General features: G+C 46.4%; 1 protein-coding gene across 1 annotated transcript in view; it reads right to left on the bottom strand.

The window, feature by feature from the left end:
* The window catches only part of TP63 (tumor protein p63), a 106,596-nt gene extending 88,982 nt beyond the window's left edge, over nucleotides 1-17,614 (bottom strand). The window contains exon 1 of the mRNA XM_010573065.1: nucleotides 17,553-17,614. Coding sequence (XP_010571367.1) covers nucleotides 17,553-17,614 — 62 coding nt within the window. The remainder of the gene's footprint in view (nucleotides 1-17,552) is intronic.
* Between the last annotated feature and the right edge of the window lie 4,487 nt (nucleotides 17,615-22,101).

Below are 22,101 nucleotides of genomic sequence, written 5' to 3'. Positions count from 1 at the left end.
AACAAACAGCCTTCAGCACAGAGGAGCAGCCTCTGTCTACTAAACAGCATAACTAAGTGCCCAAATTTGCTCTTTCACGAGAAAATAGCAGCCACAACCTAAGCAAGATCTAAGCACAAATTTCACTACTCTAGTTAATTGCCTTTTCCCACATCAGCAGACGCTCTAGCTTCAGTAAAATAATTCCCAAGTGCCTAAAGTTAATCACAAGCTAGCAGTTTGCTAGCTACAAGTTTGCATTGTTCAAATTGCTCCTACCAGCTGCTTTTTTTATTAACAGACATTTAAACAACATCCCTTTTACCCATAACCACTCATGTCAAAGCACATCATAGCTGATAACACTACTGAACACAGCCTATTATACCAAACTACTGACTATGACGGGACAAAGCATGGCAGTAAGTCTTGTCTAGCTTGCCCTCTGCTTTAACTCTACAAGCTAATTCCCTGCATTAACTGCTGAAATAGTTGGTAGGCAGCTTGCCACAACCAGAGAGCACTAACTGCATCGGGTTAGAACTACAGAGGGATTCACAGCCCCCATCAAACTGCAAGCTGAATAAGACATTGAACCCACAAACCCCTCCTTTAAAAACCACCAGGGGATTATTAATTAACAGAAATAGCAGGTTAAATCTTTTCTGAAAAGCAGCACCTCACCAAGAGCACAGGTTTTCCTGGCACAGTGCTGGGACACTGCTCCTGAATCACTGAATCCCAGAACAGGTTGCAGCCAGCAAAGCACTCCCACTAAGGTCTAGCTCAGCTCCATCCTATTTATTGTGCTGAAGTGAGAGCAGTCCAGATTCCAGGTGAAAGCACTTCTCCAGATTCACTTGGTAGGCTGAAGCCTTGGGCACACAGATTGTTTTGCTGCCTCCTGATCATTTCCCCAGAAGTGCTGTGTTACAGCCCACCGAGTAGGACTGGATCCCAGCTGATTCAGTTTGCCATCACACCAATGAGTGAGATCTCTGCAAAATACGGCAATGAGAGCAACATGACCCTGGAGCTGTGCTCACACAGCACTCAATTTCAGAGTATCCCAGAAGACTGGGAATGTTAAACATCACAAAAAAAAACCCCAACAAAACAAAACCCCAACAAAACCCAACAATCAAAAAAAAAACCCCACCCCTGTCAAGCACAGCATTTGTCTTTCATAAGCCTTAGCCCATCTGCATTGCTGTTACCTTTCCCTGGAGCCAAGGGTCCTAACACAGGTGGAAAAAATGCCCTGACTGCTTGGCCCAACATTACATAAACTGGTGGCAAACAGAAGAGAAAACAAGGCATTTTTGCTCCCACTACCTCACTCCAAGCATATGCTTCCACTCTTCACCACATTTTCTCCCTTCCAACCTTCACATCAAAGACATTAAAGAAAAGCAACAAAACAACCTAAACCACTTTTCACACCAGAAAACAATGACAGAAAACTATTAAACTCAACTATTGCAACGCTTCTTACCCAAAAAGCCACCTTTCACTGCCAACAACTTTGCTTAGAAAGGGCTAAACCCAAACCACGAAGGCTTGACTTACTGCTGGGGAAAAGACACGAGCTCCTGAGGAAAGGAAGACCTGGGTTTGATACAGAGCATGCACAGCCCCTCCTCTGTAGCTTTAACCTTAAAGGCAGATGCCACCTGCTTTCACTGATATAGAGTCAGATCTTATGCAGGGTGCAGCTCCACTGGGGTGCATGCGTGAGTCCAGCAACCTCCTTCCAAAAATAAGAAAGGTTATTACAGCCAAGAGGTAGCATGGTTTTCTTTGGGTTTTCATCCAAAACGGGCTCGGAGCTTCAACACTGTGAACTGCCCCTGGGTTAGTAGCAGAGTTTATGCGGAAACCAGAAATGAATAAGGTATCTCAGTGAAGCTGCTGTGTTGGGTTTCAAGAAACCCAAGCACCTCCAGTTCTCCTTAGCTTGCATAGGAAGCTGGAGCTCTGGGGTGATTTGTGTTTCTCCCGCACGGTGTGCAAACTCTCGGAAACTATCAGTGTGGTTTATAGATGCTGAACTTCATGGTTTGATGTTGGTGTAAAGCCATGGTGTAAAATCTTGTGAGAAGAAATCTTTCACACTAAGGATGAGCAAAAAGATTTGGAGCTTTTTCTTTTGCTTGTTGCCAAAGTTACAGGATGTTGTTTTCTGTTTCTCCCCACCAAATGTCTATCAACAGCTTACAATTCTCTATCACTGGCTCTGTAGTCCTCAGTGGACAAGCAGATGGGGCCAGAGAAGTCTTTCTTTGTAAGCTACAGATCTGCTGTTGTTTCACAAGATAAATTCCTCTAAAGGACCTGCTGGTGGAATACTAAGGAGACCTTGAGGTAAAGAGAAGAACATCTACTCTTAAGAAGAAAGCACTTCCACATTATACAAATGAACCCAAAGAATAATTAATAATGTCTAAATAATGATATCTAATATGGCTCATTTTATTCATAGCTCTCAAAGTGCTCTACAAAGGAAGACAGTGTAATTACTCCCATTTTACCTGTGGGAAAACTAAGGCACCAGGAGGTCAGAGGATTACTCATTGTTACTCAGCAAGCCAGTTGTGCAGCCAGAAATACAACCTTGGTCACCTGAGTGCCAGTCTGGTGCTGCTCAGAAAGGAACTAGTGACTTTGGGTGTCAAGATAGAGAAATTTAAAAAGACCTTAATTTCTTCAGGTAGAGTTGCATTGCACTTTCTAGAGAAAGAAAACCCCAAACTTCATTTATATTTAGGCACCAAAATGCTGATGCCCAGGAATGAAAATCAAAGCTGCAGAAATGCTGTGACTGGCTTTAAGCCACACTCAGAGTTCAGGGTGGAAGTAGAATTCAAACCCAGATGCCCAGACTAAAAACTAATCTTTCTTCCTAAATGCTTACAGCAGTTAACCACTTAACAGCCCTTAATTCCTTCATAGATTAATATATTAGCCCTCAACTGTCACAGTGTGTGGGCCAGATAGAGATGTAAGTCAGAGAGCAGAGAAGTCAGCATCTCCATCAGTTCCAGTGCGTGTGCTGGTCCCTGCCATCTCCAGTCACATCTTGAAGTACATCAAAAGCAATGGTAAACAAATGTTTTAAAGTTCATGAGTATTACACTTAATTGCCTGAATCTTGGTGTTAGTTGTATTTTCAGTTCTTGAGTGGGGAGGGGGCTCCTTTTCAGACTGCACCGTTAAAACTCGAGGAACTTGGCAGACCTCATCCTGCTGGAATTCCCCCTGCTCTGCATTTTAACACTGCAATGATTTGTAGACATCGCTACCTTATGAAGCTCACAGCTGTGCAAGAGGAGAAGGAAGCAGGGTCTGGCAGCACGGGACAAGCGTGTGCCTGGCAGGCAGTGTCATCTGGAATTCCCCGAAGTGTGGAGCAGGCTTGTCCCCCACGGCCGCGTCAGCCACCCTCGGCCTGCAGAGCACACCCTGGAAGCACCCGTTAGAGACCGTTGGTCATCAGACGGGTTCATTGTCGTAAACAGGGGGGCCAAAATAAAAGCCAAATGGTAGACAGGCAGGCTCTCATTCCCTTCAGAGAGGAGATTGCTGTTGAATTTCAGGGATCTGTATTGCACCTCTATCTATGCCTCTTTCTGTGTCTACTTCATCAACAAGCAAACCCCCTTCCCAGCATGAACTGCACTGTACTACATATTTCCCTGTTTCTTTCTCTCCTAATGCCATACTGCAAAGTCTTGGCTCTTGTGAGCCCAAAAGAGACTGACTCCCATCCTGGCAGAGGCAGGTCCTGCTGAACTGCACTCACAAGTATTTATTCTCATTTAGATTTCCAGCACAGCTTTCAGATTCAGCTTTTTAAAATCTAGACTTCCAGCAACTTCTTTAAATCCTTCAGATTTTCCTTCCATATAAATCAAATCTAATCATGAAGTTTGGAAGAGACCTCTAAGGCCATCAAGTCCAAATATAACACTGCTCCTATGTGTTAGTCCTAGAAAACATCTCTGGAAGAAGACTGATGGATACATGGCTTTTGAAGGGCGAACATAGGGAATAACAAACACTGACACATAGGATTTTTTTGAGACAGAATATAACTTTCACCTATGGTTCAAATGTCCGTTCTTTTTTCCCAGATCCCACATTTTTCAGATGTTTCCCAGATCGGATATCTCACTAAAAAACACGTGGACAGCAACATGGGTTAGGGGGAGGGGCAGCAGGAGAAAAGTGGTCCAGCGGCACAGAGATGTGCGTTAGAAAATGAAAGAAGCTGACAGCCCAAAGGGTGAACCCTGATCTCAGAAGTAGCCACCAACCAAGCAGACGGTAAACACAAGAAGGAACGGGCAGTGACAGCGGTGAAGGGCTCTGTAACACTGCTGGTGTCCTATGTCGAGGACAGTCTAGGCAGGACTGCTAGCTTCTTCCTATTCTCTAGGCAAATGACACTTGTGTTGCACATGCCCTGTTTCAACTGTGAGATATATGAAATTCAGAGGAATTAAAGCAATTCTTTCTCAGAGGAATGCTGACTGTGTTGCTTATAAAAACTCTGTGTTCTGCTAGAGTCCACTGTAACAGTGCATCCTGATCTCCCTGTAACTTAGATTTCTCTTTTGGAAGCGTATGTGTGAGCTGAATGGAAAGGGCAGGAATGGATGCTTCGGCTTTCTGGTTGCTCTTTACTTGAGCCTTCAGTGCATGGGCAAGACTGACCTGTATCAAAGAAAGTGAAACTGGCTGCACAGAATGATCCTCCTAATTCACCGTGCTGCAAAACGCAAGGGGGATTTTTTCCCATTCATCATCTTCTTTCAGTTACAGTCATCTTGAGTAAGACTATGCCTACAGTGGATGCAACATTTGCAGCTTAGCGGTGGCCCCTCAAAGCGCATTATATCACTGTAGCCCTGGGCCCCATGCCAGCGCCCTGCTCCAGTGCTAGCAGCAGAGCTCCCCTGGGAGAAAAAGGCTCCCTCTGCGTTCCCATTGCTATCCTGCCGACGGCTTCCCAGCTTGGGGACTGCATGGCCTGCTCCCTGCAAACAGCTGGGAACAGCTTCTGGAAGCAGAACGAGTTCAGAGTCCTCTCAGTAACCCCCGCAGCCAGGAACCTGCTGCATCTCCTATCTACATCTCATCACATCTGCTATCTACATGTCATCATTATCAGCCGGACAACAGTGACCGCTTCTACACAATAGAAGCATTTCTTTGTCCTCAGGGCTCCAGGCAGCTAATCACTCCACCCTCACTAGAGGCACCATCCCCTAATTGTTCGAGCAAATCACCCCTAATTTTTTTTTTTTTTCCTCCAAGGATTCCTTCAGCACCTTGTGAACTTTCCCGGACCTCTCTTATCTCCCACTCAACCTTGGACACCCCCTTCTCCACCCACCCCTTCTCACCCATCCTTGGAAACTACCTCCTCACCCAGCCGCGGACATCCCCTCCCCTTCTGCTCAGCCCATACACCCACTCCCTTTCTCAGCAGGAGCCAAGAGAGATGGAGCTCCGGCCAAGGTGAAAGCACCGCCACAGCAACTCCTCCACCTGCCTGCTGCAATCGGTGCTTTCACTACAGAGCCCTTGTAGCCTCCAGAAGACCGCGCAGGAGCCTGAGAAACCTGTGTTGGGAAGCCCAGAATAAGAACGCAAGCTTGGAGCTCAGGACACCCAGCTCAACCCCTGGCCCCTGGGTAACCCTGGGTCCATCTTTGCCCTTCCATTCTTGAGGTACAGCAGTGCCACCAACTTTGTAAAGCACACAGAGACCTGTTCACCGTCAGTATATCTCCAGGGAAACATGGTCGTGAGACTTTCCAAATATAAATAATAAAAGAAAATTTAAATCTCCATCCATTTTTAAAAAGCATTAAAACAACAAAAAAAAGCCAATTAAAAAGCAGTTGCAATTGTATTATTTTGTAACTCATTTTTCCGGTCAATCCCTTTTTGCAGCGATGGTTAAAAGCAGTGCCCATCTGGAGAGGGAGGAGTCAGAGCTGCTGGGCAGAGGTGAGAGCTTTTACTGCAGTAAATGAGAAAGTCTTCTCAAAAGCAACATGAGCGGAAAATCCAGGCCCAGCCCTCAAAATTCTCAGGTATTTTTGAGCCAAGTCCTAAAATAAGTATTGTAAGTTAAACTTTACAGGCAAACGGTTCAGAAGCCACAAAGCATTTTCAGGTCCATCTAAAAAAAAAAAAAAAAAAAAGCCTTTGATCTAAATAATAGACATCGTTTGCTCAGTTTTAGATACCCAGCTGAAAACACACATTTGGGTCTACCTCTCAGAGTTTACACAAGACTTTTTGCAGCCAGCCAGCCAGCTCTAATAGTTTTACAGCAGGACAAATGGAATGATGCCTCTTCCCCTGGGTACAGGAGAGGATGAGCACAGATCTCTGCTGAGAGGTCTGCTGCTGGATCAGTGCTGCCTCCAGCCTTGCCATCACATGCCAATCTCTGCTGCCCAGCTGCAGCTACAATTAAAGACAACAGAGACCATCTTTTGTGCCTCCCGGGGGACTGCCTGACCCCAAATCATCCCATGACCCACTCATGCACCATCTATAATGGTTTGCAGCAGGTACCTGGGGGCACATCCACAAGTTACCAGGGAAGGAGACTCGGAGATGTCTGCTGTTGCATTCTGTTGCACTGTATGGGGAGACCCCTCATCTTTTCTGGAGGAGAAGCGGGGGAAAGGCAAGTGTTAAATGCCCAAAGCAGCCTCAAACAGTTAACTGCAACCTTTCCAGTTATCCAGATCTCTGCAGCATCAGGGAATATTAAGAAAACAAAACAACAGCCCCAGAAATGAAAGCAGGTGAGGTCATTTTCAAAACATGACAGTCATGACAAAATACAGCTATTACAGCTCTTCTGTAGAGATTTTAGGTATGTAATAGGAAAATTGAAAAGTTCTGAAGAGGCAATGGCCAGAAATCTGACCTTCCTGAGGCTTGCTGAATCGAATTCCCCCTTTTGAGATTTGCTCGTCAGTATTTTTCTTGTGAGCACAGCATTTACCGAATAACAATATCTACAGCAGTTCAGTGCTGTCTGGTTTTCACAAGGAGCTTGCTTTCAGTATTTCCCACAGGAAATGGGAATCTTTTAACTATTGTCTGCTGAAACTCTGCAGTGTGGAGTGCAACCAGCATCTCTCAAGTTTCACTTAGTCTACCTCCATCACACCAATACAGAGACCACAACACAGAATGAGAAATTACTTTATTTATTGCAGATAGTAAAATAATTCAGCCAAGCACATCGGAGCTTCAGAAAGGCAATCAGAGTGTCAGGAACTGGCTCTTATTGGATACTACAAGGCTCTGAAAGAGGCCAGAACTAAGGGAAGAAAAAAAAACACCACCCACAAACCCAGCAGAAAAGTTCCACTTCTAGACAGGCTATAGCAGCAAGGAAAGACCTCAGCTACATCCACACTGCTGGTCTGGCCCAGGTTCAAGGTCTGGTTTGTGTATTATCCCTTATCTACATGCAAGCACGTTTTTCAGACGTGGCCCTGGCCTGAGCTCTGGGCTGTCTGGAGAGGAAAGGACTGTGAGCACTGTAGAGCCTAATCTCTCATTTTATGTAGTATGGCCAAGCTAGGCATGGTCTAGGTTGAGCTTCCTACAGTTCAGTCCACCATCAAATGTCCTCAGCTCATCTCTTTCTAAAGGCTGTGTACCATCAGAACAAGCACCAGCCGCAGGCAGCACATCACCAAGCAAATCTGAGAGAAACCCCCAGACCAAAGGTTACCCATTGAGCACAGCCACTCCTCCAAGCCAGGGATATGCACTGTGCTGGGTAGCTGCCAGGGAGATCTCTTTGGGTTTCTGACTGGCTTGCTTGTTAACACAATAAAAATGAGATTAAGTGGTGCAAAAAGCAACTGTTACAGTCTAGGGAGCAAAACCAGAGCAGTATTCCTCCCAAAGAGTAACAGGGTTAAACCAGGAAAAAAAAAAAAAAAAAAATCAAACCCAACACATTAGTTTGTACCTCATTTAACAGACACAGTCAGAACCCAACACCACCTCATATGCAATGCTTATGCCTGCAGAGATGAAATCTGGTTCAGTGCTTCTCCCAGGGAGTGCAGGGATGAAGCATCATCTGAGGAACTCTCACACTGCTGATTTACATGCTCCAAACCATGGTATACAGATAGCACCCAGTCGAGTAGATAATAGGTCATTTCAAGCACAGTATTCTCTATATAGTGGCAGATATACATAGAAGTATAGTGTATGGGAACTGACAGAGTGACTCTACTATTAGATCTGGCGCATTTACATGGAATCCTTCCACAGCAGTTCCACAGAAGCTGTGAACACTCTGTGCATCATGCAGCCGCACCTGACCATGAGATATGCCTCATTCAGCCTGCTGCCGCAAGGCTTAGTGGAAAAAGAGGAGACTTTTGCAGCGTGTGATCATGGGCTTTGGAAAACCAGGTAAGCCCAGCTCAAATCTCCAGGTGTCCTACTGCCCTCCAAGTCCCTGAGATGAAGATGCTGGCTGTAGATTTGTGGGTCAGGACCGAGGTGCTCAGGGGGCTGTGCTCTCAGATCTGGTCTTGGCAGTGGGCTAAACTGAGCGCCTGTCCTCACACTTCTGCACCAAACACTATTTCTGGGGTGTTTCCAGCCAGCAGGAGAGAGACTGAGGGGCTTCTGCCTCTCTTCTCCCTGGCAAGGAAGTTTCAATCCCCTCCAAACTTCTCCTGAGCACTGACACCACCCAAAACCCTTCAGAGACAAACAAAATGAGAGATGTGCGATTCAGCTCCCTCCCACCTCTGCTGCAACTGTATCCACTGAACTGAGTGCACTTTTCTGGACCAAATCAACGGGAATACCCAGACTCTGTGGCACGGCAGAGGCACACATAGCATGGGCTTTTCTGGCTGTGCTTGCAGCCCCAATTGCTCATGCTGGGCTTGCAGCCCTGCCACATGCTCTGAGCTCTGGTTAAAGCCTGGCATAGGTTTCCTGCAAGGAGCCTCTTCCCTGCTTGCATCAGATGTCCTTAATGCTACTGATAGCGACAAGGTCCCCAGGATGCTAACACACTCTGCCAAGAATGAAGTTTCTTTCAAACTTGCTGAGATTTGAACCTTTTTGATGTGTGAAGGAATCAAATACTCTCTCTGCCAGGGTCACCCGAACAGCTCCTGGGGTTTGTTTGCCCGAGTGCTTGGCGTGCTGCAGCTACAACACCGGGTAAGGCACTGGGCACCCCTGCGTGCCAAGCAGCAGGCACCAAGTTGCTACTGTCCCAGTTCATTCAGGACAGGCATTCCCCAAATTTGGCCACTGTGAGGAGGCGACAGGGAGAGGCTGGTGAGGGGTCATCCCACATGGGTCTCAACATGGCCCCCCACCAGAAGGAAGCAAAGAAAGAGAAATGCAGCCCACGCTGATTTTCAGCTCCAGGATACTTTGCATGGCAGGGCATTTAGTCGTATAAATATAGTCAGAGAAGAGAGGGACAGCGTCCCCAGACAAAGAACATGAAATACGTGATTCTTTTTTAGGACAGAAAGGTCTTGGACTGTCTACTGCAAAAGACTTGTGACATTTTGAGTTGAGCCAGGTAAGACTCTTGGCTCCCTAAGGCCACTTTTTTTATGAAAGCTGCTTCTGTCTTTAGTTACACAAGTTCTTTTCTCTATGAACTGCTCAAGGGACTTACGAAGTCCCTCTCTCAAACTCTCTTGAGAAGGTTGAATTTTACAAAAATATAAAATAAATCATTGTGATAATACAGAAAGTCCCCAGAACTCTTCAGAAGCAGGAAACTGTAAACAGCAACATCCTGTGTTTCAGTAAATAATTAAAATGCAGAACAGAAACGCCAGCAAAGCAGATGTTAGGTGCAGATTCCTGTAATATGAATTTGGTTGAAGCTCCCACTTGTTACCCACACGGCCATTCCCCTCCCCTGCCACCAGTGATACTCCTATGGGAAAAATGAAGTCTTCTGCTAAATACTGTGCTGGCTGCATTTTTCAGCACATAGGTACTCTGTGACAGGCCAGCTACTGCTGAAACCAAGGGCAGACAATCCTTCTCTCAAAAATAAAAGCACTTGCAAAAACCTTTCTCTGTGTCACAAAATAGCTGCAAGATGGGGCAAATGAAGGACAAAGAATTAAGAGCAGGTTGTAGTCCTGGAAGACAGGAACAAGTGAACTGGTTATCAGAAACACTGCTGGTGTGTAAGGGAACACTGCCTGGAGTGCTCACAGGATATTCATTTTTGCAACTATGCCTGGTGCTAAGAAATTACAGGGTTGGTTCCCTATAATTTTATCAATACATTGCCACACCTAATGTGATTTATGATTTTTTGCTTGTGATTATCTTAAAGCAGTAGCTCCTGGAGTGCTGTGAATACATTGGTCTCCCATTCCATTAAAACCGAGAATGATGTTTCCAGCCTGTATATTTTAAGAGGAAAATTCACAAATATGCACAACCAAACTTGGAAGACAGTGTAAAGGAATTGTGTTAAGATTCTTAATCCTGTAATATTTGAACACCTGATGCCCATGTTAACTCTCAGAGCCCGCTGAACTACAATTTCACAGCTGTCACAGCCACCTCATAGACCCCATTGACAGCAGGCACAGCAATCCCATCATTTTGCCCCACCAGCTCTGGCTCCTACTTCTGAGTTTAATGGCAGACACTCCTGGCAATACACAGCTGAACAGCTGCTGCTTGCAGCGTCCAGCTCACCAGCACACTGCAAGCTTCTTTCTGTGCATTTTTTCAGCATGCATTGACTTAGGTGCATATCAACAGTGCTAAACCAGACAGGCATTGAACCTCTCCAGGCAGGGTTTTGTAGGCAGACTTATTTTTATGCTGCAAAGAGCCTATTGAACCCCCAGCCACTTACTGCAGGCTTTCCCCCTTCTCACTCTTGGATGTGGCTGTCTTCTTTATAGCTCTATGCACTAACCGAATTCCCCTTGCTTACCTGCCTCAGTATTTATCATACCAGACCCAGTGTGGCATTCAAACACCTGACTGGAAATGCCTCAGCAGCAAAATTCTGTGGGGAGATGATCTGCTACACAGTAATAAGTGATTACAAACAGGCACCAAAAACTCCCAGGTAAGCCGCAGGAACAGATAGAGATGTTTTCATGAAGCTAGCTAAGCAGAAGGAAGGATATTATCTGTCATCAGCAGACCCAGTCAAACAAACCTCAGAAATCTATTATAGTGAAACATTTTCCTTCTGATTATTTCAGTTTTGATTATGGCATACAAAATTTTAAACTAAACAGAAGTCAAAATTTGTATGGCAGTGTAACCATTGGCTCCCACCACAATGCCCACATTCCCATGAAGGTTTTCACAGAAGTGCAAAACCAGCTTAGAGCCAGACACCAAGTTAAAAACTAAGTTTCCTTGATTTCTTCCTCATCCAAGACTCTCATCCCTCCCCCATGCCCTGTAACACCTATGGTCTTTTTTTTATAAGGGTTGAATACTCCTTTGGCCATTTGTTGGATGTCAGAGGGTTTTATTTTTCCCAAAATCAAAGCTGACCCCTTCTGCTCTGTATCAGGCGAGAAGTCCTTGTGTTTGTTGAGAGGAGCCGTTACAAGTTAGCTTGCAGCAGAAGGTACCACACAAATCAGCAGGGGAGTATAACTTATAACAGGTACCATGAACACGCTAAACATCTCTGAACAGATGAGCTATTGAGAAGTTGCTTCTTTAATTTCGTCAGTATTTTTGGAAGTTGAGCAAGATCCCATGGATCAGGTATTCTCTCCTCATAGTAAAAAGGACCACATGAAAGACTTCACATATTCTCTTTACAGTCCTTTGAGATCTGGGAAGAAAAACAGAAAATGATCGATTTGGTTCCACTTTAATCCTTTAAGCAGCACTAAAAAGACCTCCAAGCAGACAAATATTTTCTTGTAACACTCTTGAGGGGCCTACACCATTTTGAAGGGGAAAAAGAGAAAAGTGCCGTCTTTGGCAATGACCGTGAAGGGGTTGTGACATCCTCAGCACAACATCTCTCTGACATAGAGCCAAGAGGTTTAGCGGGGACAAAACGGAGGAGGGCAGCGGGGACAAGCAGAGTGCAGGGGTTCTGCCAGGAAGAAAGAACTGAAGAGGCTTTAACATGCTGCTCTTGAGCAGTGTTTTGCAAAGGTCCTACCTTCTAATCCCATCTTCTGATGAGACTGCAGCATAGGAACAGGAGAACAACCAAAGAACAGACCTCAAAGACGAGATAAATACCCTCCCCTCCCCACCACCAGCAGCGCACATCGTTGACAAAGTGCAGGGGGGCAGCTGAGAGGTCCCATACTGGCAGCATGTCCTCCCTGCAGAGCTGCTCTGCAAAGCCCTCCTGCCCACAAGGCCACCCTGCAATAGCTGTCTCGGCACACTGCTTGCTGTCCCCTTGTGCACATCTGGCTCCAGCTGGGGACCCCTCCCCATGGGATTTCTACCAGGGGTGACAGCACATCCATGAAGGTGACCACCACCTTCCAGGAGAGCTCACCGAGACCAATAAAAAGCACCTCGCTGGCTCCCCTCCACCTTTCCTTCCAGCGTGGAGCCAATTCTGCTCCTCCAGAAGTCACCGGCTGGCTCCGAGCACACCAGGAGCTGCTCAGAACAATTTCTGGCCCCTCTCTGAGTCTTTGGAAAGTACCTGCTGTATCACTGGCTGTTTCTGCAAATAGATCTATACCAAGTCACGTGGCTTTCCTTACTTGGCTTCAGGTCTTTCTGCCAACACGACAAATTTGGGCTCCCATCTCAAAGGTGAAGGCAGATGAGATTTGTGCCCCCTGTCATAGCAGGAGTTCAGTTATTCCTCAGCAAACATAGTACAAGGAAAGAGAAAGAGCGTGCAGTTGTCCAAACGCAAGGATTCTGCAAAGCCTGCACATAGGATGAAACACTCCTGCAAGACATTACCCTACGACAGCTCAGGCAAAGCTCTGTCACAATATCACCCAGCTAACACCGGAGTGAAAGGAAAGCTGCTTACACCAGCATTGATCCACGACCATGAAGGGGCACAGCACGCTGCTGCCTGTGATCAGGAGGGTAGCCAGCACATTTTGCCCGAATGTGCCCCCTTCCAACCCAAAGGGAAGAAACCTGCTGTTTCATTACCGCCTATTCGTAATGATGAGCATTGGGTACAGTGAGTTTTTCACCTTTGTGCTGCACTGCAAGCATTAACATTGGTGAGACTCCTATCTGATAACTGCAGTCTGTTCACCAGCTGTTTGATACATGTGGAACCAATGAAGAAAAGTAAAGCAACATGTGCAATGCTCCTGATGAACGATCTCTTTGAACCCAGGAGCTCTGGCTGGCTGGAACTTAGACCCTGCTCACCAAAATCCATCCAGATACAGCACTCAGTAGATGATGCTGCCATGGCCCATGCCCTCCCCTCCCTTCCATGCCTCAACTCATTTGAGACAGTTTCCCTCATCCCCTTCTAAAAATAGATTTTTTTCTACATACCTGGTTGCAGGATATTTGTTTGGTTTTTTTTTCTTTTGGCACCCCCCCCCCCAAAACCCAGGACCGTGTCTGAGAAACCAGGTTTCTGGCATGGCGCTGCAGAGACCAGAGGATTTCAGGGTTGTTCCTCAAGCCTCTGTTATTAGTGAGATTTGGGAGGTGGGGCCGTATCACTTTGGGCTGAGAATACAAAGCCAGAAATGAAAGAGCAAAGAGCAGCTTGTGCGAGAGGCCTTTCATTCAAAAGGGAGGAGTAAGCCCCAGTGAATGCCTTCAGCATATCATCGATGCAAAATCCTGAGGCCATCAATTAGCCTGGGCATGGGGAGAGGGGCAAGCAGAGCACACAGGACTGTAGTCCTGTGCACCAGCAGGTGCATTCCAAACAGCCCCCAAAGAGGAGAGCTCCTGGGTAAAACACAGCCTAATGACCATTATTTCCAAGAACACAAGTAACATATCTGTAAACATCACTCCCCCAACCAGGCATTAGCTGAAGAAGAAGCAGCTTTGGAGAGGGAGACTAATTACATAGCTCTCAACAGCTGGACTTTGATCATAATTACAGTGCCTTCTTCATCTTACATTAGCGACTTTCAACAGCAGCTAGGTGGGCACTTCTTGGAAGGTGGAAATCCCGCTCATTTCAGATAGCTCATTTTATGACTCAGAGCTAGCCTCGTTTTTCTGCAGCACAGGATGAGCTGCCACAGTAACATCTGAACAAGTAATTCACGTGGGTTAGCAACTTGGCACTTCAATGCAGGTGCTTCTGTCCTTAGAGCAGCACCTTCCCTTGCCCAGGAGCCAGAGCACTGAGCCTGCTTTATCACTGATTTCAAGTGTTTCATGCAAAACCCTCTCATAAAGAAAGCAGAAGTAGAAAAACTTTGAGGGTTTTGCTCAACTCTGTTATTGCTGAATTTTAACATCTCTTAGCTCTTTCTGTTTAAGAAGAAGAAAGATGAGCACAGGCAGGATATACCTTTCCAACCTCGCTTCAGACATTCACATGCTACATTTGCATCCCTGACTTCTGCACAGGGATGTATGTCCCTGTCAGTGCCCCTCTGCCCCTCTCTCAGCTGGGCTGCAGCTCCAGCACTGAACTCCAGTGTCCACAGCAAAAAGTGGGGCTGTGAAGTAGGACACTGCTGTGTTGTGCCCCAGCTGAGTTGTCTGTACTTCTGTGTGATGCAGGGGGTGCTTTGCTTTGATATCCACAAGAAATAAGTAGCCTAAAAAACAAGAGAGCTGACCTGTTGAGACAGAGGCTGGAGTGACCTAAACAATAACAGACAGCACTGGGAGTCTGGGCACCCAGCTATTTTTCCTCACCTGTGGCACTGAATTAGTGCATTGGTTTGAATATACCATAGCAGCAGCACATAGTTTCACTGCCGTGAAATGACAGGCAGTAGTATACAAGCATTATAATGGCATATTAGTTAATGCTCCCAAGTGTGATCTGTGTTCACCTCTTGACAGAGGAAATGTTTTAGCTGGCTTCCGCGTTGTCTGCCTGCTGGACACCCCCAAAGTGAAGAGATTAATAGACAAAGCAACGGCAGAGGGTAAATCTAAGCCACTAATCTTAGAGCTAACTGCGATTTATAATTGCTTCCCCCTCCACGCTGACCTACAGGGAAATCTGTGTCACACACACCCCCACTCACCCCCACTCCATTTTAACAGGGCTTCAAACACTTTTCACTATTGTTATTTTGCCAGCATGCCTCAGCTCAATGTTATCACTTTGTTGTTTAGATTGTTACTAGATGTAATTTTAAAGTTACAGAGAAGAACACTGGTTTAAGCTAAAGAAAACACTTTGACCACATCAAAGCAAATGTGTTTCAAACTGTGTAAATTAAATGTAATTATGAAACTATTCAATTTTGTTAAATCAGTCACACAAATGTCACCCAGCACATCATGAATATCCAATCAATGGAGCTTAAAGTTGAAGACCACCTATGTCTTCAGACTGAGAAAAGTATCTCTGGGACCAGCTTTTAGCTGATTTTGAGCTGTAGCAGAGCACAGCCACTAGTAACTGGACAAATGCCACTCTCAGCTCATGTAAACAGACGTGCACAGCAGCTGAGACACATTATTACTCTAAGCTACATCTCGACCAGGTTTTGACTGAGGGGTGTCACAAACTCTATCTGCCCCAAGCTGTCCTGAGGCTTCCCACACTGCAATGGTCACTTAAAAACTTAGCACACTGCTAAGGCACGTGGCAAGGAACAGCATTTCCAGTGAAAGGCCTGACTTGCTGGAGGATGCAGATTTGAAGGGCAGAAAGGCCCATTTTAAAAGCTCTAAAGAATACAGCCAAGGGAATTTTTTTTCTTTAATTCCTGCTCCAGCTGGGTTTTTTTGCCTGAGCCACAGCACCAGTTTTATGAACCTGTCCTTTGACATGGGATGGGGTGTGACTGGCAAGAGTTCACAGGGGCTGGAGAGCTGTCCCAGAGCTTAGGTACGCTTCCCAGTGCATCTTTACGCTTTCCAGTTTGATTATTTGTTTTTAATTTTCTATTTGGGAATTTGCCTGGCTGTGGCTTCCCGCCACTGAAACTTATTTGTCTGCTAAAGACCCTACCGCTGTCAGCCCAAATCCACCTTCCCGGGCGGGCACCGCTCTTGTACTGCTCTTCTCCTGGACACACGTACATCCCTGCCAGGGTCAGCGGGGCTGGGTGGATTTGCAGGAGATCAGAGTATGGCTGCGTGTGCCCAACCAGCCCTGGGACTCGTGTTGTGGAAGGTCTCGCTGGGGAAACCAATACCCCCAGCTTCATTCCATATTCCTCTGCCACGGCAGTGCAGCCAAGGACCGTGCGCTATTTCCCAGCTCCCCTTCTGTCCTTCCCCTCCGCTGGCCCCAAACGCAGCCCCTTGTCGCTGCCAGGTCTCCACAGTCCTCCCCAGGATCTTCGCATAGTGGTGGCACAGAGCACCCAGCAGATTAAGGGGGGATAAAACTCCCCCACAAACATTGCAACAAATCATGGTAGTGGGGGGAAAAAAAAAAAAAAAAAAAAAGAAGAGCTCACAAAGCTTCCTGTAATGCCGTGGGCTGGGTGACAGCGGCCAAGCCCTTTCTTCAACAGGCAGCTATGCAACACAAGCAGCCTTCCCCAGCACCCTGCAGAGGATGCAGGGTTAATAGTTAACCCTTCCAGGGACCGAATGCCTTTGTGAGACAACAGCCAGGGCTTTTTCAAAACACAGCCAGAAACTAGCCTTAAAGTAGCTCGACAAGTGACTGCGCTCGGAGGATTTCACCTCTCCGAACTTTACGACTGGAAAAATACCATCTACATGTCATTTACATGCTTAAATATAGTATCTTCTATTGGGAGAAACAAACAAACTGACAATGTGATACTGTGATACCTCGTGCGGACATGCTCTTTTATCTGCTGGAAAGTTATAAAACTCAGTGTAACAACAAAGCTAAAATAAGAGTGGTTGTCAGGCTCTGAGGTTGGCTGTTAAACAGAATGAAAAAAATATTCTTGGAAAAGTGCTCTCTCTTAGAAGGCAGTTTTTTTCTTCTCTGAATCCTTTAAATTATTTATTTGTCTTTTAAATTCCAAGATCTCAGAGCTTAATAGTTAAGCTCATATTCTTTCCAGGAGCTTTTTCATTTAAAGGAACAAATAAACACACTATAGATAGTTAAAGCAATTCCTGCGCTGCCCAAAGCACAGAGTAACCTTCTGCTCAAAAACACAGGGAAAAGATACTATCAGTTTTCATGTTATTTATCAATTTTTTTTTCTCTAATGCCAAAGAGGAAAAGGGAGATATCTTAAACGGATGCCTATAATTAAACAGTAACCTGTTAGAAAGCCAAACATAATAATAAGCTCCACTGAGCATGAAGAGAGCGGCACATTTTTTCCGCGTGCAGCCCAGCTGCCACCGGACGATAGCAGAAAAGTTAACAATTACACAAGACACTCAGATCAAACCTGCGATAGGAGAGAGTTACGTCACGCTCAGAGACTCACCGCTGGATGCAGGGATCAGGGTAGTACTGCAAGGTGGTGAAAGGTGCCGGTTCAAAATTCATTTCCTTCGAGCCCCTCTTTGGGTACAAACCAAAATAAAATAAATAAATAGATATAAAGCCAGCAGGCTAAAAGCAATAATGTCAAGTGGTACACGAGGTACAACTTTAGAGATTTATTTTACACTTGCGAATGGGTGGGATCTCCCAGGGACTTGGCCAATGGGATTCATCAAGTGACCTGAGCATCACCACCAGTCCCTCCTCGCCAGCTGGGCATCTTCTGCATGGATATTTTCCCCTCCTCTCAACATCCTTAATAAACTTTGGTGTACGCCAGCCACACTTGTTGTTGGGAGCTCATCTGGGGCATCTCTGAACTTCTGATCTCGCCCGTCATTGGTTGCCTTCCCGCCTGACTTCACGGTTTAATTTTGGCAGCTCTTGCAATTTTGCAAACTGCTGTGGCCGCTGGTCATCCTCGTCTCCAGATGGCCGGAGTTTCCTCTGCTGGGTGCAGCGTCCCTGCTGAATTTTGTTATGCTTTAAAAGCCTTCCTCGTCAACTCTGTGGCTAGTACCTGCGTAAAGTTGCCTGGGGAAATTTTCGGTCTCTCTCGCACCACAGTTCAAACAGTCTGTTGTGGTCACAGTTTCAAAAGCTGAATGACAAAATATGGGGAAATTCCTCAATTAAAATTAACTCTGAACTTTTGCTCCTCTGCATCCCCTTCCTGCCCTCCTCCCCCCAAAGAAAACTATCAGATGTAATTGTTAATGTTTTCCTCTATATCTTTTGGTCTTTTTTTTTCCAAAATAATTGAGATTATATAGAAATCTTTCATTGTTTTGGTGTTCTGTAAATAATATATACATTTCCCACATGAAAAACTCCAATATTTTCAAATATCTTGAGGAGAAAATAAAAGTGAGAAAAGAAAATACAAATCATATCTTAATCATATCTTTTTCAGGCCACTAAAGCTTAAAGAAACAAGAGTGAAGTCCATCAAAACAAACTACTGAAGATGAAAAGCAGATTTGATTTTCCTGAAGGAAAATAAAAGCCAGGAAGGAAGGCATCCTCCCCTCCCTCTTCTTTTTTTTTTTTTTTTTTTTTTTTTTTTTTTTTGAGTCACACAGAAAATCATTCAGGAAAGCAACCTGTTTTGTCCCCCTGTTTTCCCCCACCCCACAGCTCATCCAAATAGTACAGGCTGTAAACCTATCCTGGTTTTGTGGTTTTGGAGAATGAATGAAATATGAATCAGGAGCTAAATTAAAATGGATTCCAGCAGGAAAAAATAGCGTCCATGTATCTATGCACCAGTGGGATTGCATCTTCAAGCGGACGTATATGTTTGTGTGTATGAAGAGAGGGGAAGGGGCTGCCCTATAGCTCACCTATAGTGCATCTTTTGTGCTGATGTCAGCACAAATGTCAACCTCCCTAGCAAAAGCCAGGAGCCCTCTGAGACAGCAGTGATTGCCTCTTATTTTTCCCCTCTGTGTTTTCCTTGTAGGAAATTTTGGTTCGAAGAATGTCATGTGGAAACATTTTCTTTGCTGCCTGTGCCAGGGTGGCAAGGGAGCTATTTCAGACTTGACATTCTCCACCCACACTCAGCCTGATAGTTCCTAACATCTGTGAATTGTGAATCCTGTGAACTCGCAGGGCTGATCCCTGGCCAAGTCCGAGCAGCTTTAGCTACGATAAGTGGCATTTGCCAAGGAAGAGAGGCTGGAAGTGAAGGATGTGTTTATTAACTGAAGTTAAGGGCTCCCTCCCTGCTGGACACTGCTTCCCCTGCCTGGCCTGTGGAGGAGCAGTAATGCAAAACACCTTTCTTTCCTTAGGCTTAGCCCTGGAGTAAACATCAAGCCTTGTAGCCTGCATCATTGGCGAAGAATTGTGAAACGTCCCAACCAGGCTCTGCTGGGGAGGGGAGAGGGGAAATCACACCAGGGCTTGTGTACACACGATGCATCCCCTTCTGCAGCTGAGATCAGGGCTGTGCTTACCCCTGTGCAGCCGCCTCTCCCGAGGCGGCAAATACCTCCAGGGAATGGGCAAGGAGGGCCAGGGGCCAGCACAAAATTGTGGTCCACACTGCTAGCCTGGCTCTGGTCCAGGCTTTGAGCATCCACCCTTTACCAAAGACACAGAGGGCAAGTCCTCTCCCTGCACAAGCTGTTTGAGCAAGAGCTTGGGTTCATGCTCTCTTGCTCCAGGACTCAGTTTCAATCTGCACCCATGGGTGTGAGTATGGATAACCAGCCTGGCTGGGGAGGGGTACACACGCACCAGGCTGCTGGGCTGTGGGTACACCGCTGAGACCTCATGCTTGCTCCTAGAGACACACCAGAAGCTTGTTGGATTTCCTCTACCATGCCTGTGGTGGGACTGGTTGTTACCTCTGCAGGCCTGGCTTCATGAAAGAGCAGCCATGCATTGTGTTCTCTCCCAACAGCCTGGAAGAGTTTGTCTTTCCTGATAGATTTCAGCCTAAAAGGCATAAACCTCATGCAAAAGAAATGCTGTGTGAAAACAGCGGTTCTTGTGAATCCTGCTCTACCTAGTTCTCCATGGGAGCTGGAGAAAAGTCTTTCCCAGCATGGCCTGGGTGCCAGGGCCAATGCATTGGGAGCAGGGGAAGGCTGGACAATTCCCACCCGGGGACTCACACTCACTCTCCTGGTTTTGGCCAGTCTCCTCACCTGGCATATGCCCAGATAATGCTGTGTGGCCAGACCACGTATCCCAAGAGCTTTGTGAAGTGCAATAGGCAGCTCCTGGAATTGATGCTGCTGGGCTGGCCTCTGCCTCCAAGGGTGAACCCAATCTCTGGTTTTACACTACCTTAACTCTGCACAGCAGAGTACCCCTTGGTACCACGGACACATTAAATATAAGTCTGTTACAGCCCAAACTACCAATCCTGTGATAGCTGCTTTTAGTGCTGAACACATCTAAACAGCACTGCAGTCAAGAAGAGGTAGCTATTCTCCAGCTTGGAATTCACACCAAAAGAATAACTTCTCCTGAAAAACCATAATTAAATTAAAAAAGAAGCACCACATAATTATAATGAGAAGTAGTTGCTTGGAGCAGGGCTCTCTTCTTACTCACAAGGCACCAATGGGAGGGGGTGTCTAGCAAGGACATTTCCATAAAAACTTCAAAAGGGGCCACCAACTGCCCAAGGTCCTTACCAGCCCTCGTGCCTGGGGCTGGGCAAGTGCAAATCACTCACGGTTTGGCTGGTTTTGGCAGCGTGTACAGCACCTGGCTGCTTTTCCCAGAGTGCTGGACATTTTCAGCCTCCCACAGAGATCTGGACATGTTCTGAAGTAGCTCAGAAGGTCTATCTTTTGCTTTTCCCAGCTGGAAAACAAAGCCGTGGAAACCCACTGATGATAGTGCACAAAAACCACCTGCAAAAGCCAGCAAGTCTCCTGATTTCTCTCACCCAGCCCCAGCTTCCTTGCTCCCCCCTGCTCACGGCCAACATTTAGCTGTGGGTTGATTCACCATGAATTTAGGTAGAGATATCTACCATTGCAGTTAGACTGCGTCAAAATCCTCTCAGCTGCAAGGCGCTCCTTTGCATAGCACAGTCTGCAGTGGAAACACAAGCCACAGGGTGTGTGCATGTGTGAATTGCCAGTACCCCATGCATAGCTGGGAGGCTCTCAAGGCTCAATGGTATTTGGCCAACCTCATTTGCACTGCCTTAAAGAAAAGCTACTAGGAGATTGAGCCGGAGACACCCAAGAGCTGAGGATTTCAGAGGGGGTCTGAGCGGGTACGGTACACGAGAGCTAGCAAACTTCATCACAGCAGCCTGGGAGTACAGGCAAGGGGGAGCTTCTCGCAGTAGCAGACCTCAAAGGTAGTCATCTCAAGAGGAAAAGGGGCTTGTGATATCCTCAGTGTTCACAACCCTTCCTAGGAGGTTTCCTTGCTGGTAGCGAGGGTGATGCTGATCTAACAGCAGCAGGCATGTGTCCTGCAGAAGCAGGGCGGAAGCCGGGGTGTCAGGGATCTGTCTGGCTAGCGGATTTACAGCCGAGCCTCTAGTGCTTGTGGTAAGCAGGCAGCACGGGGATATGCGGAGGAAGCATGTGTGTAGGTGGGCAAGAATGCAGGGCATCGCTCCGCCACTGCTGCTTTCGCGTCTGGGAGAGAAAAACAGCCAGAGAAACAGCTGTGGACTATTCTCCCATTACCCCTCCATGCACCCTCTCCCTACGGCTTCGATTTAAGCTGTCATTGAAACAACCACAAGATTATGTTTTAGTGGAGGCAAACATTTATATCCTCAGGAGGAGGCTACTGGGGATTTATAATGGTCTCCCCACCACCGCCCAAACTCAGTGTCAGGATGCCTGTGTGCCGGCCCCAGTCCTGAACAAGGATGAAGGGGAGAGACACAGTTTCCAGACATCTCTGTGGCTCCAGTCCTGATCTATGGGTCTGGGGACATCTGAACGGCTTGGAGCTAAGGAAGACAGGGAAGGGGAGATGCCAGCTTTGCTCTGAGCTACCTT

Source organism: Haliaeetus leucocephalus, unplaced genomic scaffold (assembly GCF_000737465.1).
Source record: "Haliaeetus leucocephalus isolate CR32 unplaced genomic scaffold, Haliaeetus_leucocephalus-4.0 Scaffold362, whole genome shotgun sequence".
Lineage (NCBI taxonomy): Eukaryota > Metazoa > Chordata > Aves > Accipitriformes > Accipitridae > Haliaeetus > Haliaeetus leucocephalus.
Note: the sequence above shows the minus strand (reverse complement) of the source record. Positions and strands in the feature narration are given on the sequence as shown.